This window comes from Schistocerca serialis, chromosome 4, assembly GCF_023864345.2.
Source record: "Schistocerca serialis cubense isolate TAMUIC-IGC-003099 chromosome 4, iqSchSeri2.2, whole genome shotgun sequence".
NCBI classification, from domain to species: Eukaryota; Metazoa; Arthropoda; class Insecta; order Orthoptera; family Acrididae; genus Schistocerca; species Schistocerca serialis.
Window position 1 is genome coordinate 468,261,774 of NC_064641.1, and position 18,950 is coordinate 468,280,723.

The window sequence follows — 18,950 nt, forward strand, 5'->3', positions numbered from 1 at the left end:
GATAGAATATTTTTCTTACATTTTTTGGTGTAATTTTTAGTACTACTCAGTACCAGTAGCTTTGATTGTTTTTGAGTAATTTGTAGATTTGACTCACCATGTGTAATTAGGTCAACGTCTTAGTTATTGACTTTGTGCAGCTATTAGAGGGAAAGGAATGAATAACAATAGCGACGACTACATAGCGTATTGTAAAGTTGGTAGTGTAGTCTGTGATTATGGTTTAGTGTGAAAGGTACAAGCAAAATGATGACACACTCCTGTACCACTGAAAGTCAGGTACAATGCAGTTACACAATATGTAGGTGTTTGTGACATCTGGATTTTTTTAATGATAAGTTGCATGTTAGTGGTGTTACGGTTTTGGTTTTATAAGTTTAAATTTCCGATCCTTTGTCCTAAGAGAGGCCCCACCATTCTGAGTACTGAATGTTTTTTATATACAAATATAGTTCAGGAATATAATTGAAAGCTGCACTTCTGAAGTAAATATGGAAGAAGAGATATTAGGGCACTAAGAAACAGATTGTGAAAATTTTTGTAACGATGCAGTCTGGTTTCAATATCATGTGTAGACAGAGCTTTCTTATATGTAGACTAGGTATTGAATTTTTATGTTAAGATGTGTTTCATGATGCGATGGGTAAGTGACGCCAGTATATGGGAGAAATAGAGGCTCCTGTAGAGGAGGCTACTCACACTCCGCCCCTGAGTCGCTTTTGCTGTTCTTAACGCTACGAGGGCGGGCCTAGTTGCAGTCAACTGACTCTGGGCGGTCCTAGCAGGCAACCTGCCAACTGCCCGAGGCCAATGCTTGCAGCTTTGACATGCTGAAGCTCTACCCCACCCCCCTCCCCACCCCCCGTTCCCATCTCCACAGGCGCACTTCACAATGGGCACTCTCCCTAACAGAACAACTTATAACGTCGTTGTCCATTAGAGTCACAATGAAATGTCGTTATCTGCAAATGCAGATGGATCTGCGATGCTAGTCGCACTGAGAAAAACTAGCCTACAAGTGATTTGTTGTGATGGGACAGTGCACTGGTGTCGAGTTATGAACTTTATGTAAACGCACACTGACGTTGATAATAAGAACACTGACTGACTGTGACCTCGCTTCATTAAAAAGACGTTCGCACAAATCGAGAATGTTAATGAATGTAATCCAATGCCTATCACGAAGGAGTAGTGTTTAGACAGTTAATGAACTTTCGAACTGTGGGAGTCATGGACACGATTTTATCGAGTGGTGGCAGCGTGTAGCCTCCAAGGACATTCTTCCTAGAGAAGATGGGGGTGGCCCACTGTAAACTGCAAAACTGAAGAGTTTTTTGACCATTTATTAATGAGACAATGTCATGTAGTGGTAGAAACAGCTGGTTTACAAAAGAAAGCTTTCAATCTGTGGTGGCCTGGAACTGATTTTATATGGGCCAAATGAGACTGCGTGAAACCTCCCAGTTATTCACTGTAAGAAGAGACGTCAACCTTTATGAACCTTCTCAGTGCCCTACCACATTCCAGTTCTGTGGTAGACATGTGAAAGGTGATGTGATATAAAAAGACTAGAAAATAAATATGATCAGAATGCCTTTGGAAATTGCATTGATTTCATAATGTTTTCTTTTTAGGTTAAATCAAGGAATTTAATTATTTGCTTTGTTATCTGTTTTTATGTGTTTTTCCTTATAATATGATCCAGATGAGGATGATTATTTGAGCACACACAACTAATAGTAATTCTGTGTTAAATTTTGCATAATGATCATCTTAACGATATAATTCATTTACAGAGAAGCATAGTTCTCTCTGCCGACCAATTTTTGTATAATGACACAGGTTAACATTTTCAGAGACACATTGAAACTTAGTGTGTTTATCTAATCTCTTGAATGCTGTTGTGAATGACCATAACAATTACTATACAGCAGTTAATTTAAAGTAAAATTTGTCTATCTTTTCTGACTATTAAGTTTTGTTAGTTTCTCTTCTATACTACAGTGAAATCAAAGGATAATGTACAGTGCCAGTAAACACATCTTTTACAGTGTATGTAAACATATATATGTAAACATAAGACATTGATATATGATCCATTATCTAGCCTTTTGTACATAATCAGTTTACTTGCTTTTGAACTTATATATCAAGGTACATTTTATTAGTTGGAATAAAGAACCCTTGTTTTGAATTGACATATCAAGCATTTTTCTAGTGAGAATGATGACTGAACTTTTGCTTTGTGAAATTATGAAATTAGTAGTATTTTATTTTCTTTCTGGACTGTGTACGTCCTAAGTGGGTGCAAGTGTAAATATCTTTTAGAAGATTATTCATGTAAAAATTTCATAAGGTATTCTGGTTCTGTTTGACAATATTATCAATATTAAAAAATAACTGAGAGTTTTTGTGTTGACCATAAGGAGTAAAGAAATGTGCTGCATGCTGTGGGTTAAAAAATGCATTTGGTTTTATTAAAATCAACATAACTACACCATTTATACATTTTATATTTCAACATACATTCATAAACTCTGTGGATAACAATACTTTCAACAAATATGTACACTATTGTATCATCAATCATCAGACTCTTCTTCGCCATTATTGCCCCATCAGATCTCTCTTTAACAACGATCTGCAAAACTTACTTTTCCAATCACCTTTTACATCCTCTTGATGCTCATATGTCATTAAGTGGCTAGAGTTCAAGATAGAAATGAAAGATTAACTATGTCTTGTGTCAATAATTTATCTGACTAATATCACATGGACAGTGCACAATCAGTGATATTTAATACTTGTAATCATTTCTTACGATATGTCTGACAAATGCATCAAAGATGCTGTTTTTATGAATTTTTAATTAGTAAAAAATATCTAAAGGAGGTTTAATGTTCAGGTATCTCACAATTTATTCACACACTACACAGAAAAAGTTTTTGTGCAGTGGTCATATATTATCCAATTTCAACTGCATGGACATATAAATTTTAATATGTAAATGTGACAGAGAAAGATAGAGTTTATGGTACAGTATAATAGTTGATCTTGTGATGCTGCAAATGATGCACTGCATATTTTAATCACATAGTCCTTCATCTTATGCAGAATTACGTTTCAGTAGAAACAATTAAAGGCGAGTAAATCTGATTGTTTATTATATTATTTTCTTGTAATTAATTGGAAAGTTTGTCACACACAAGTACTGAGGATGACAAAAATTCTATAACAGGATAGAATACTGTTTGTGAGATGTGTGAAAACGTTTACAAGGACATTATAATCAAACCATAGATAGTCCATATAATTTCACACAGCTATTTTTATTTGTGGTGCAAGCTGTCATCCTCTAATAAATTATTCTAACCTCAATTCTTTAAGCTTCACAGAAAAATAGAAAATGAGAGAAGGTATTTTCCAATTTGTACTATGTTTAAGACTGTCTCTCTATTAGATGATGTACTTGTATGTGTATTTTTTGTGTCTTAAGCCAGTCACAAGCTAATAGTATTATGATGAAATCAGAAAAATAGCTTTCACTTTGTATCATGCTGTGACCACAGCTACAGCTATGCTTAAATTTTAAGGATATTGATAAAAATAGAACTAATTTTCTTAGTGTTTCAAAATCTTTTCTGTTTGCCACATAAAAATTTATATTATATTTAAAATAACCTCTGTCTTGGTTCAGTGTATTCTACATATGCAAATAAAGATAGGAGGGAAGGTCAACAGAAGTTTGCAGTTGCTGTACAAATTGTTGACTACAAAATTTAAAAAGTAATTTATCCCTAATTATATAAACACTTTAATACAAAACACAAATAATTATATTTATTAAATTAGTCATACAATAATTCTCCAAGCAATGTGGAAGTCAAAAATAAATTATCTGAACTCTATAAGTTCATGAACCATCCTAGGATCATATAGCGAAACTTCATTTACATGAAACTTGTTGGTCGATTAAAATAGTTCGGTGGAGTGGGATTCGAACTCAGAACCTCGCATTTCTGTGGGAAAGTTGTCATCCACACATTACTTATAACCTGTTCTAACAGCATTGCTTTCGCTAGTACATCTCTCCTACATTCCAAGTGGAACTAAAGCTGTGAGGGCAGGCTGCGACTCATGTATGGATAGTTCTATTAGTAAGAGCATTTTCTATTATAGACAAGGTTCTGGTTTTGAGTCATGGTCATGCAGACAGGTTTAATCTTCCAGGTAGTTTTAAGAACTGTCCACAGTCGACTTCATAGTGAAAGATCCATCCTGGATTATTGACATGTCTCCAAGGTCTTGACAGTTATATCATATAACATTTAATGTTGCACTTTCTTCTTTCCTTTTCATTTAATAGAGATGAGGAGTATTTAGTAAATAACAGTAGCAGATAACATTATTGAAGGAACTAGGTAGAGGGAGCTTTCATTACACGAATTTAAGATGTTTCCCATAACCTCATAAACATGACAACAGTCAATAATTAATTATAGTAATGGAAGTAATTCTTTTTATGGTAGGTTGCTATTTGTTAGTCGATCTGATTTTCTTTAAGCAACCATAGAAGATATGTAACTGGAAATTTTTCAAGAATACGTGGAAATCTGTTTGAACATGTAAGTTAGATGTTTCCTACTGACATGATAGGTATTATATGTTTATTTTCCTTACATTCCTAAGGAAAACAAATTGTCAGCGAGTAACTGATGACTAAGAAAGCAAAGAGATTAAGCTCATTAAAGCTATAAAATTTAATATTCATTATTTGGTTTAGTTGTTCTTGTATTGGCCATGTTTACAGATAAAAAGTGCTGGATGTAAGATCTGGCTGTGTAAATAAAAATTTATGTTTTCCAAAATGAAATATTCACTCTGCAGAGGAGCACCTCACACAATAAAATTGTGTGCCATGAACAGACTTGAAATCAGTACCTTTGAAAAGACAAAGCTCTTGAATTTGAATCTCAGTCTGGCACACAGTTTTAATCAGGTAGGAAGTTCCAAAAATTATACTAATGATAACAACAAACAAAAAAAGTTTTAGATTTAGTTTTTGTGGATTAATTATCAGCTAAAACATCTTCAGGTTTTAGAGATTTAAATAAGGAAAACCCCACTGTAGTCAGCAAAAATGTGGTGATGAAACATGTTTGGTTTTATATGAAAAAACAGCGTTTTGCGTAACAGGTGGACTTCATATCCAATAATTATGAATAAAATGTAAGTTTCATAAAATTATATCAGTCACCATCTAAGGGTAAGTGTGTCATTGTATAAATGACATTTTCATACATAATACCATTTCTTTAATTAGTGCTGAAATATCTGATAAACAGCAGATTACTGCTTTCTGCCTGATAATTGAGTACCACTGTGAGTTTAGGATTATGTTTATCATCACATGAAAACATTAGTGTAAAACTGAATAGCTCTATCAACTGTACATTAGCTGACTATCTTGTGCCTATTATAGATTGCAACTGAAACATTTCATTTAGTAGACTGATGCACTCTTTTGTTACTATGAGAACATTAGAATATTTTGTTATACATAGTATTTGAAACTAACTCATGTTTTATATGAGAGGGATTAGCTTAATAACAGGGAAGCTAGTCATTAGAAGGCTCTGTGTTCTGAACAGGTGTCAACATTAAAGGAGATATTTTTGTTATGTAGCAGTGTGTAACAGTAATAACATTATTGATTTTGTATCATTGCTTTCCACAGGAACATATATTAATCTGAAATCTTGGAATTAAAAGTTAATAAAAGTTTTAAATATAAAGCATTGTTAACAAAATTCTTGATACCAAATTAAATATTGTATAAAATAATATTGATTATTAGCAAATTTATTGCATCAGTAGGTCTTTATGAGGGAAATTCAGATACCGCTTTGAAGAAAGTATTTGTAATACCTGACACACAGTGGAGGCAACACTGTGAAGGAGTTTGGAGCTTATCACATTTAACATTTTGCAATGATCAAAATTAAAAAAATTGTATTCTTGCAAACTCAGGAAAGAAGACAAATGAACTACTGAAAAATGAGACAGAAAATGCCAGTATTATTACAACAATGTATGCAAAAAAGCAATATAAATGTAAAAAAAAGTGTTTGATAAATGTTTCTTGCCTCTCATCAGAACATTAGTTTACCATCATGCTATCTGCAACACAGTAGTCCCTGAATATAAGCACAGTTTGAGTATATTCCTAACCCCCAGATAGAAAAAAATATCTGTGGGGGTCAGTTTGACATTTCTTCGCACTCAAGTTGTAGCTGTAGCCAAATAAGTAGAGATAAAAGAATATTTAAATACATACTGATATTCAGTGGTGTCTATGCACAATGAAAATATTGCTGTATGATGGTTTAATTGTTGAGATGTAGAAAAATATTGGATTATAGCAAAATCGAGTAAACAAGGAATTGTGATTAGTATCAGTAGTTGATTTTTCCCCATGATTTAACTGTAGGGCAGTTACATTTGCTTAGTTTTTTGAGGTTCAAATAGATATAGCAAAACACAAAAGCTCTGGAAATTCCTGCTTACTTCTTGTTTTGTCAATCAGACAAAAGATGTTCTCATCACATACTGAAATTGAATAGTGGCAATTGCCAGCAAGAGGATCTAACTTCTATTCTGTGGACATGGGATTTATTATTCATGTAAACAAATCCCCAAGTAGTAACCAAAATGTTTGTGTATATTATGAATCTTCTATCATACAACTGCAAAATAATTCAAGTTATACATGTAATATTGACTAAACATGGACCACTTCATAGAAGATGGTCACAAACTAAGTCAGGCGAAGCATAGTGTTTGTAAGAACGTGAGTTGATAACAATTCTACTTCTGTATCACTTTAGAGCAAATATCTGGTCCTGCACAACTCTGGAGCAGCCAGTTATGTTCATTTTCAACAATAGCTTCCATATTGTAAGATACACTTTCTTGTATACAGATTCAGATTTTCTCTATTCTATATAATTTACATCATCAGTAACAATACAGTATCTACCTCTCTGTAAGCTATCATCATTACTGTAACACCATTTTATATTTTTCTTCAAATGTTTTCTTTTGCTCCCTCTGATCATACGTTTCATTTTCTTTTTCTTTTTGCACTGTAGCTTTGATTAATTTCACCATATTATGATATCAAATATATATCACTATTTGATATGGTACAAAAATACACAATATTATATATTTGAATGTCTGTTAATGATGTTTGGTAGTACAGTAGTTTTAAATCAGATTTGTGAAGTTATTTCAATACATTCTATGGAAACTTTTATTTCATCACAGGTCACCAGGTCTTCAACGATAAAATTTTGGATTTAAATAAACTTTTCTATTAAAATGAATAAAAATCATAACAAATCTGTCATAACCACTTAACATGCTTTTATAAAAGGATAGCACTACCAATAAATCCTGAATGGCTTTTTAAGAAGAAATTTTCTGCATTTTCCTTCTGTCATGCAAAAAGCTTTCACTTTAACAGTTTATCACAATGATTCCTCCCATTAGTAATAGAATGTTCAGATGCAGTCCAGGTACTATATATTTAATATTCCTTTCCCTCAATACCTTTCTTTGTCATCAACATTTTATTCTTCTTTATATTTAATGGCATTCAATTGATGGAGCTGGATGTTTCAGAGATCCATCTTCTTTATTTTTTTCTTGTGATAACATCTCCTGAAAGAATATGGAATTCAATCTTTATTCTGAATCTATCATATTACACAAGGCATAGTGTCTCACAGAGATAGTCAAAAACCATATACTTTAATGTATTAAAATTTTGAATTCAATTTATTGTGGTCTGAGTGTAATTTTTGAATCTTTTTGCACTAATAGTCTCAATTTTAGAATTCTTTTATTCACTAAATATCATGTATGAGTAATAAATTTTATGTATTGTATGATCAGTGTTCAAAAGTATGATAAATCAACAAAACAACAGCTGTTCAAGGATACTGGAAAATTTGAACACATAGTGACTCAGGAGAAAAGGTGTTTCATCAAATTGTTGCAAAGAAAGGTTCAATGACTTTCATATCCCAAAAAAGTAGCAAAAGAATTTTTTGATGGCCATACAACATTCTTAAGGAGCATGTTATATATGCTTTTCATATGAGTCATTTATTTATCCCAGAACATTTTGTGAAACTGGGTATATAGTGATCATGGATGGTCCATACTGTGTAACCAGTGGAGAACTGGAATTTCTTTACCATAAAGGAATATTCAATCATTTGCGAGGTACCTATTAGGCAGGAGTTTTATTTCAGCTTTGATCTAATATCTGTCTTTTTATGCACATTTTTGTCTGTTCCTGCTGCCAACTTTGCTACCATATATCATAAGAATTTATCAGATTGTTGACAAAGCTGAAAACCAGAGCAGAATAGTCTGAATTCATGGAATTTCACCAGTCTTGTGTTTCCATTTATCATCATCAATATGTTTTTTCAGCACTAACAGAATATTTAGTAAAGGGACGCAACATTTATAAAAATAAGGAGGTACTGTTTCTGTTTAAACATAAATTTTCGTTCAAAATCCAACTGTCTTCCTTACGCTTTCTTTCTGAATTGATCACTGTTAAATCTTTATCTACATTTGATTCTAAGAGGTCAAATTTGTAGCTTTGGTGGCTACATAGCACTACAAGTTGTTAAGTCTGCAAAAGAAATATGGATATATGTGATGAACTGCTTCATCAGTATCTGGAATTTGCTGCACACAAAAGAACGTAAGGATAGCCTAACGTTTTTAACAATGCAGTCTGTTATTCCAGTTAGTTCTACTGATTACACCAGTAGAACGTCAGACTGTCGTAGATCAATTATTAGTTTACGATTTAATCAGAAAAAGTTGTGGGATATCTCCCAAAGATTTATAATAGTGAAGATACATCATGCAAAACTAAAGTTCGGCAGCTACACATGTTAAAATTTTATAAATAATTTCTTCAGTTGAGTGGTATGGGCTTTCTTCTTGGAGCAGCGAGGCTTATGCAGGCATGACTGACACAGCCTGAATAACATTTTATTTATTTGGCACTAAGAGTCTGGACGGACGCCAAAAAACCCATTCAAGCACGGGAGTTATTTATTTACAGGGTTTCTATTAATGTTACACCCGAGTATTTGTTTGAAATTGCTTGGATCAAAACAGCTTCGGCATCTAGGGGCTTATCTGCTGATTAAAATCCTCTCTTTTGTTAAGTGGAGAGCCTTTACGAAAGTGAGCGCTGAGCTTTAAAGAATAACTTTTCTAATGTCGTGACAAGTCGACAACATGGTTTGTAAGGTTTGTAATATACATGTGATCTAACGAGCTGTAGGATAACCAAAGAACACTGATGTTGCAGCTTACGCTACAGATTGCATTACAATCCGCTACCTTCGACGGAAACACGAGAATGATCTGTACTAAAAAGTAATATGACGTTTTATTAAGTTTGACGTGCTCTGCCAAAGCTGAAGTGTCAGATATAGCTGGCTTACTCTTCTCTGAGGTTCTCCAGAATGTGGTGTAATACTGTGAAAGTGCAACTGTGTGCAAACAGACCGCTTGACAGAAAAATGAGATAAGTATGAATTAAATTGAAAAGGATAGTTACATCAGCAATCTTGCTTTAAATTTCCTGGAGCCGGCATTCACATTAACAGGAGCATCAAATCTGTCCTTATGTTACTAAATGAACTGCTATTTAAAAATGCTGTAAATTTACAACATTCGTTTTTATCTATAAAGCTTTTGTACAGTGGAATACGATAGCTGGTGCACTGAAGTCGACTGACAACGTCATACAAGAGGGGCAACAAAGTATCACAGTTTATCATAACATCACTTTAACTACTGCAAACGTGCAACTGCTTGCAGCTAGTGAATGGCCTACATTTGTGTTTCTGAAACAAAAATTCTAAGATTTCGTGGACAGTACTGCTACTTTAGCTGAGCACCTGAAGGGCTTACAAGAATTATAGAACTAAACACATTAAGTAGTACACGATTCAGAGAAAAATGGCACTAGGGAGTGAATCAGAATCAAAGAAGCCATATGAGAAGATTGGAAATGTCGGTAAAAAGCCAGATCGAAGACAATAAATCTGTCAATGCTAGAGCGAACAAATTTGTGAAGCCGAGCAAATGTTGGTCAACGCGCATTAAAATAGAGTCGTAAGAAAGTAAAAGGGACTAGTGTCACCAGAAGGTTAAGTTCAGTGAGAAGAGTTGGAAATTAGGAAGAAAATTTGAAATTACATTATTTAAAATGTCTGTATGATCGCAGAGCACCTGAAATTGTCAGTTTTATTTGCAGTCACCGTTGCAAACAAATTCAACACTCGTTGCTGGTTTCGATAGTTATGTCAGAATGCCTGCCTTAATATTCACCTCTTGAACCTCAAGAACCGTTTAAGTATGTCGTCTTCAGTAATCTTCTGCAGCTGACCAGCATCACCGTGTTCAATTGGGTAAGGTTACTGATGACCACATCCCCAGAGAGATCAAGAACCACAACAGTTGGTTATGAAGATGGGATATCCAAAGATGATATAACCACCGTACTCGATAACACCTGTTGAAGTTGTTTGCGACTGTAACTGCAAATCTGATACAGTTTTTTCTTCGAAATTACGTTCGTAAGTCACAGTATTTTGAAACTAAAATGGGCAACTTCTGTAAAACAGAAAAAAGGTTGAATGGCCGTGACCTCGAATTCTAAACTCTGCAACGCGATTGAAGGGTCAGTTTTTCGAAATTCCGTAACTGTCTCCCATTGCAACGTAGAAGTTTGACATTTGGCGCAGAGATGCCTACGACCTACCTTCGTAATGGCGCAAAAGCAAGGCGCCCTGGAACGTCAACCTCGGTCTCGTCGACGCATCAAACCGGAAAGTGTCGATCCAAAAAAGAAAAAGCCAGAGCTCAGAAGTTCTTGTAGCGTGCAGGGTGAGTCAATGATGTCGCATTGGCACCAAATTTCGCTACAAATCTTCTCAACTCCACTGTGAACGTATCATACGTTGGGACGTTCCCCGTCTTGCCCACATTTCGCCTCTCTTTTTGACGCCTCTGCGATGGTGAGAACCACGAGCCCAACGTAGAATCACGTGGTTTTCTTATGAACGACCATGGAAAAAATTTCAGATACACCGCCTCAGGGATGGCGTAAAAGGCGTCAGTGAAACCTTCAGGCGTTGATACGTCAATTTGCAGTGTGAAGAGCAACAGCACAATTTTCTTGACAACCTGACTCCCCCAGGTCGATTAAACCCTTGTCTAAGAACATCGTGGGCCTGCACTCCATTGAATGTTATCACATATCTATGGAGTACGGCGCAAGTAAAATTTTTGCTCTGGTGTACAGTGTGGAACCACTAGGGACCATTTAAACTATTTGATGAAGTTTGAACATGATATGAAGCAGCAAAGGGTACTTATGCTTAGTAATGCTCCTGTTTCAGGCTGTCCTGTGGCGTAATCACTGGGGAGGGAGAAGGGCTGTGACATTGACACAGGCGTTAACAAAATGGCATTAGATAAGGTTCAAACCCCCTGCCCCTCTCCCCACCCACTTGCTCGCTAACACCTTTGGTGGCACCTGCCCACATTTATTGAGAATTTTAAAAATGTGCCTTTAATGAGACAGCCTGTTAAGTAGTCCTAGGCGCCTGCAAGCAGACGACCCCTCGACATCCCCTCCGATACCAAATACATGTTAGCAGGTGCCTAGGACCCTATCACGGTTTGTCTCTGTACAGGCGCACTTTCAAACTGCTCAACAAAGCAGCACAGGTGACACTGAGCATGGTGCCGAACTGGCGGATGTTAGAGTGGCACTTCATTGTTTTATAGACGTATGTGTCAATGTCGAACCCCCCTACCCCCTTTCCCCTCGTGATCACACCACAAGAGTGCGCAAAACAATACGGCTGGAAAGGCGTAAGCACCGTTTGCTGCTTCGGATCACGGTTCCTAGTGGTTCCGGCTTGTACAACAGAGCGAAGACTGCAGATTCAATACACTCGAAAGGGATCGCCATGGGGGTTTCAGCAATGTCAAAGGTTGTCAAGAATGTCGTTCTGTTGCTCATCCCTCTGCGAACTGTCGTTAATGAGCTCGAAATGCGTTAGAAACAACGCCTAAAGGAAAGGGGAAGTTTTATTGAAACCCTTCATGCCACCCCCTGAGAGGGCTTTTCGCGTCTATTCTGAGCTGCATCTGAAATGTTTTACAGGATGGCCGAATGGCCGATAGAATATTCATGCACCTTAAGTTAGGCAGTCTAACTTACGTCATCTCCACCCGGGGCGAATGACTAACATTCGCCCACTGTGTAGATGACGTAAGTTTGATTGACTATCTTAAGGTGCATGAATATTCTATCGGCCAGTTTTGTTGTTGTCCATACTGTACTATTGTTTTGCAAAAGAACGGCTGTATTTATTGAAGTATGTGACCCCACAGAGCTATCGATGTTGGAGTTCTGAAAATCCTCATCAGTTAGGTCAAGAGTTGCTGCTAAAATACATGCACAACCTGCAGCAATCCGCGAAACGGACCGGAGCGAATGCGGCGATCGGAACCTGCCTCTGTGGTATTAGTTCCTGCACAACGGCTGACAAAGTACTGGCGTAGCATGTGAAACACCCTGTACTACTGTGTGTAAAAGAGGGGAGTAATAGAAGCCTTTACGATGAGAACTGACAAAATAATATTTCTGCTAGGCAACCAGCTACCAGCAAAACACACTTCAGCCATTGTAGCGTTTTTCATCCATCCTAAAGCAACAGACTAAATAAGAAAAAGGAATGATGGGAAACAGAGGGAAAAGGTGTCAAACTTCACAAGAAAATATTTTAATAGCTAAGAACAAGTGAGACATTGGCAGAAGAACGGAAATCGGCCGCAATATGTCCTATATACTAGGGCTATCCGGAAAGTAAGTTCCAATTGATCGCGAAATGGTTTGAAAATCAGAAATATTTTATGTGCAACAGTTATCTACAGCTTCTAGCCACTGCTCTACATAGTCATCACTCCGACTTAGACATTTGTCGTTAGTGTTGTACCAATTTAGCAATACCTTCGTCATAGAAGGCAGCCGCCTGTGCTTCCCGCCAATTCTCTACGCTCATCTATAGCTAGTTGTCTGTGAGAAAATGTTGTCTTCATAGCCAATAGTTAATGTGAACAGAGATGAAACACAGAGGGAGCCAATTACGGGCTGTAGTGCGGGTGATCAAACACCTCCGATCGAAAAAGCTGCAGGAGCATTTTCATTGCCTCTGCAGATTGCGACCGAGAATTGTTGCGAAGTAGGAACCGTATGGCAGTTCTGTAACGCGAGCTGCATAACATCAGGCGAAATCTCTCACCAGGACCTCATGCTTGGCGGGAGACACTATTTGTACACATCTTTATGTGGTCACCATGCGCTCGGAACTGAAAAGAACGAAGTGATATAACCGACAGGCATACTAGAGACACTGTCGAACACATATGTGCAAAGCTTTATTAGATTTTCACAGTGGTTTCCATTTCTTGACCGATCGGAACTTACTTTACGAATATCCCTCATACAAGCAGGGAAGCATAATTGAATGTGTTAACAACAGAGACTTAGCTTGCTGAATGAAACCTGCAGTATACTCTCTGTCATTAGCCTTAGAAAAATAAAAAAAATACAAACAGGAATGTCAAAATGGTATTCGTTCAAACTGCTCGATAATAGATCACATTTTCATCCTAAAACAATTATTTGCAAAACACTGGGAATATGTTAAAGATATCTATAGTCTATTAGTTGACTATCAGCGTGCATATGAAATGATCCACAGGAATAGCCTATACAACGCACTACGTGACTTCAGAGTCCCTGAGACGCTAGTGAGAATGGTGGAAAGTTGTGTGGACGGGTCAAGTCACAGCAGAAACGTTCCAGACTGACACAGGTCTCAGACAACGGGATACTCTCTCATGTGTTCAGTTCAATGTCAGCTTGGAGAAAGTAATAAGGGAATGTAGGAAACAGGGATGGACTGGAGTGCAGACGAACGGTAACGTCAACTATCTCGCATAAGCGGATGATACAGTACTGCTAAACGAATCAAACCATGAATGAAAAAAATGTACCAGAAAATGGACAGCTATGCACAGAAGGTTGGGCTAAAGATGCATCAAGACAAAACGGAGTTCATGCAATTAGGATGAAGACAACAGCACCAGATAAATGGCGTGAGTTTCAACAGAGTTCACCACTTCAAATAGTTGGGATCTTGGTTTATCAGCAACAACAACATAGAAATGAACATCAAGGAAAGAATAGCAACGGGAACGAAGTGCATGTATTCCCTGAGGGAAACGCTCAGCTCAAAAACAATATTAGCGAACGCTAAGATGAAAATATATAACACATATATACGCCCAGCAGTCATGCAAAGATCAGAAACCTGGGGCATGAATAATCGACCAAAGGTAAAAACTACTAGTATTTGAAAGAAGAGTAATACGGAACATATGAGAACCGATCTCAGATAAAGAAGAATGATGGAGGTGGAAGAATGAGTAAATCTACCTCTTGATGCAACAACCAACAATCCTACAGACGTTGAAGAGCAAAAGAAACCAGTGGGCGTGTCATCTGGCCTGTACGCCAGAAAAAAGACTGGTGAAGAAAGCACTTGCTGGATGGAAGGCACTGCGGGCGAAGGACCAGGCAGTGCTGGGGACTGTAGACATCTGGAGGAAGCGAGCAGGAAACAGAAAGGAATGGAGGCAGTTTGTGGAAGCAGCGCGTGATTTGCAGGGCTTGTGATCACTATTAAGGAAGGAATGAAGATTGGCTTTAACATTCCGTTGACATCGAAGTCATTAGAGACAGAGCAAAAGATCGGATTATGTCACGGATGGGGAAAGAAATCGAGCGTGTCCTTTCGAAGGGATCATCCTTGCATTTGCCTGGAGCGATTTAGGTAAATCACGTGAATCAGGATATGTATTTTATACGTAACAACATTAATCAAAATTAGTATTTTTCTTTGTGACCTTTGACGGAATGTGATGTGATGTGCACGAGAGGATGAGGGGCGGGGAGGGGGGGAGGAAGGCGGGGGTGTTAGTCGACAAAGTTTTCTGAGTAGGGCCCCGCGTCGTAATGTAAAAAATTATACTAGAGAAACCAACGTTTCGGACATGGTTACAGTGACCTTCTTCTGGGTGTACTGATGTTCAGTAGATCCAGAAGAAGTTCACTGTAACCGTGGCCGAAACGTTGGTTTCTCCAGTAAAGTTTTTTTTATATTATTATGGGATACAGTATTCAGGAAACGTCTATGTCAGTGACTGGGTGGTTGTTAATGCATCGGTATTGGTTAGTGGAAATGGTAAAATGATGCACGTAATGTAAAGGTTGCCCATAGTGGTTCTATCTTAGCTGATTGTGGACGATGGTGTCGAGAAACAAAGGAAAAAGCGCGGGACCGTAGACGACAGGATCCAGATTATATTAAATTCTCTTATGAGAAACATTACGGAAGAAAGGAAATAAACACTCTTTGTTGCTGATGGAACTATTCTTTTCGGAATGATCATCTATGTAGAAATATTCCCAGTAACGAGTTCTCAAAACGCGTATAAAAAGCTAAGTGAGCAAGGACTGCAGCGGGGGTTCCCCACGGCAGCGGGGAAGAGACGGGCGGCGACGAGAGATGTCGCAGCGTGCAGTGGCGAGCGGAGGTAACGGGACGGCAGCGCCGCGCCGTGGCCGCCAGCTGTACTACGCAGTCCTACTGTGCACGGCGGCGGCAGCGGCGGAGGCGGCGGTGGCCGCGGCGGGCAGGGCGGGCGTCGGCGTCGGCGGCGGAGACGCGTGGCTGGCTACGGGCGACGGCGGCGACGAGCGGCGAGGCCAGTGGTGCGGCGAGGCGGGCGCCGACAGCACGACGGTGCCGCCCATGGCCGAGATGTCGAGGCGCGAGCCGGCGCGCGACGCGGGCGCCGACGTGTACGAGTGCAGGCCGGCCGGGCCGGAGCGCGGCCGCCGGCCGCAGCCAGACAGCGAAGACGTGCTGCGCGTGACGGCGGCCGGCGTGGGCGGCAGCATGCGCGGCGAGGGCGGCGGCGTGGGCCCGCGCGACCCGCTCACCGGGCCCGGGCCTGCCGACTTCCGCCGCAGCACGCTCCTGCGCAGGGAGCGGGAACTACGTTGGAAAAGGCGGGAGCTACACGAAACAAAATAAATGTCCACGTGATATGGTCACAGAATAGAGAGTATACGGAAAGGAAACTCGGCTGCAATCCGTGCGCCAACATTTAGTGCGCATGCGCGGTGTCTGCCGCATTGAAACCGACTGCTGTATCTAAAGCCAAAGGCTAACGGATACGTTTCGTTTTTTTTTTTTTTTTTTTTTTATTAATTGTACATTTCAGCCGCTGGGATTAACTACAAGTAAAGAGCTGTTTGATGTACTATTAAAAGTTAGAAATATATAATGAGCAGTAGGAAGACAAATGCCCATAAACGAAAGTAGTGTCTCCCCAATATCCTTTCTTTCAGTAGTGCTACTTCTACAAGGTTCGCAGAAGAGCTTCTGTAAAGTTTGGAAGGTAGGAGATGAAGTACTGGCAGATGTAAGGCTGTGAGGACGGGGCGTGAGTCGTGCTTGGGTAGCTCAGTTTGTAGAGCACTTGCCCGCGAAAAGCAAAGGTCCCGAGTTCGAGTCTCGGTGCGGCACACAGTTTTAATCTGCCAGGAAGTTACAAGTAGTGAGCGGTTCCCACGAAGCGGCTCATAGCCGAGTTTTCCGATTTTCTTGCTGGAAACAATAAAAGCGCATTAACCTGTAAAAAATACAGTATGTAAAAGAAGCGAAGCTACGTCAACTCCCGTAGTTAGTTTTTCGGTAGAGATTTTACTTTTCTTTTAAAAAATTAAAAGCGACTTGTTTCGTGTTTGTGCATTTTCTTCACTACTGTATATATCTCTCGTTCGATTTTTCGTATCACAACTCAATGACGAAGTCTTTATTTTTTCGATATTTCTGATTGTTATTGTCATACATAATTTACTAGGGCTCTGCAGCATAAAATTTGAAGGTTTTGCTGTGCAAAATGTGATCGTTGGCTTCTTTACGTTGGGTTCTTTTAATTGCTGTGTATTAAATGTAGCTAACATACAGATATCGTTTTTAGAGTTGGAAGGCAATCCACAGCTCACTACAGTATGGAGAAAATAGAAGTTCAAGTATTTTGTTTGAGTACACTAGAATTAAGCAGTCTGCTCCTCAATTGATTCATAGAACCAGATCCCTCTAAGCAATGGGTGATGGGTGATACAGAAAAAAATGAATGGTAGTTCATCTGCTTTAAAAATGTGTCTCTGGTGGCTGTACTGAGTGGAATGAAAATTCTGGAGTAGGCTGCTGCAGCGGCGCTTGGCGCCACATCCTTAAGAAAACGTTTCCCAAACTACAAAAAATGTTTTATAAACCATGTGCACATGTGGATTTGAACACTTTAGAAGCACTTCAAGCATATCTCTTCCATGAAAACAGCAGAAAATAAAGAAAGTTCCCTTTTTTTCAATTTATTTGATATCAGGCCGCTTCCACTCAGTCATCTCAATAGTAATGCCACTTACGATGGTACGGAAGTAAGCACAACACGACACCCAGTCTTCAAGTGGAAAAAAGAACTTCAAGAACTTCAACCCAGCTAACAATCGAACTGAGGACCATTTTACTTCGTAATCTGCCACGTTGAACACACAGCTACGTAGGCTAACGAGTAATTGTCGGTTTATAACGTTGCAGTAGCTTAGAAAACACTTCCAACATCATGTTTCCGCTCTTCATATTGAAAGAAAACCTCAAATTTCAGGGCTCAATAACCGTTTATATAATTTAGAGAAAGTTTTCATTTCTTATTCTTTGATTTAGCATCGTACACAGAATGTGTTGTCAGCGCTCATATAAGCTGCGGTCTTCAGTCACTGCGTGGCTGGAGCATATAGCAAAGTGACCCAGCCGTCACTCCCCTGCCAATAGCTTGGTGCTCCCACCACTCTCACAGATCGGACCATGAGCCATCTCACTAGCTCACTGATCCCTGCCACCTTGAGGAATCGGATCAGAAGGTAGCTCACTAGCTCCCTGCTCCCCACCACTTTTATGGATCGAACTGCAAGGTAGCTCGCTGCCCCCACCACTCTCACGGATGAGATCACACAGAGCAGATGACATGGCGACTTGAGGTGTCAGTTTGTTCTCTGCACTTTTGGCCTAACGATACAGCTTGCAGCTCACTTTCCTGAATAATGTTATGTCTAACAAATAATTTTATTTTAATATATATGTCCATATACACAGGTGCCTCAGGAAAAATGATCAATATTCAGGGATATGACAGGAACGATAATTTCAAGCAGAAAACTAGATACTGTCACTAGCCCTATCCCAAATTGTTTCTCAGATGGAACACATTTAAAGTTACTTTTGTATGTTTTTCTTGAATAACACTAAATCCACGGCCCCAAGCGAAAACATGTCGCGCTACAAAATTAAACAACATTAAATTTCCCATAAAAAGGCCCAATTAGTTTGTCTCTAATACTGCTAGTTTGCGTCAAGGAAACGAGAAAATAAAAAAAATCCTCCGCGACGTGCAAGCGCTGAGATGTAGGTGGGTTTTGTAAGTCAGATTGAGGTAGTTTTCTGACGTGATAGACCATGTTCTATATCAAATTATTCATCTAGACTTTGTGTACATTACAGTGGTACGTTGTAAACACTGACAATGCGCTGAATAATAAAGAAAATAAATAACAATGTAAATTAAATGTATTCTGTCCCTGAAACCAACCAGAATAGTGCATATGTCCACATGAAGTCTTGTGCTTCAAGTGCTCC

General features: G+C 38.6%; 1 protein-coding gene across 1 annotated transcript in view; it reads right to left on the reverse strand.

The window, feature by feature from the left end:
- Nucleotides 1-15,820: 15,820 nt before the first annotated feature.
- The window catches only part of LOC126474542 (uncharacterized), a 718,908-nt gene continuing 715,778 nt past the window's right edge, over nt 15,821-18,950 (reverse strand). Inside the window, exon 6 of the mRNA XM_050102015.1 lies at nt 15,821-16,226. Coding sequence (XP_049957972.1) covers nt 15,821-16,226 — 406 coding nt within the window. The remainder of the gene's footprint in view (nt 16,227-18,950) is intronic.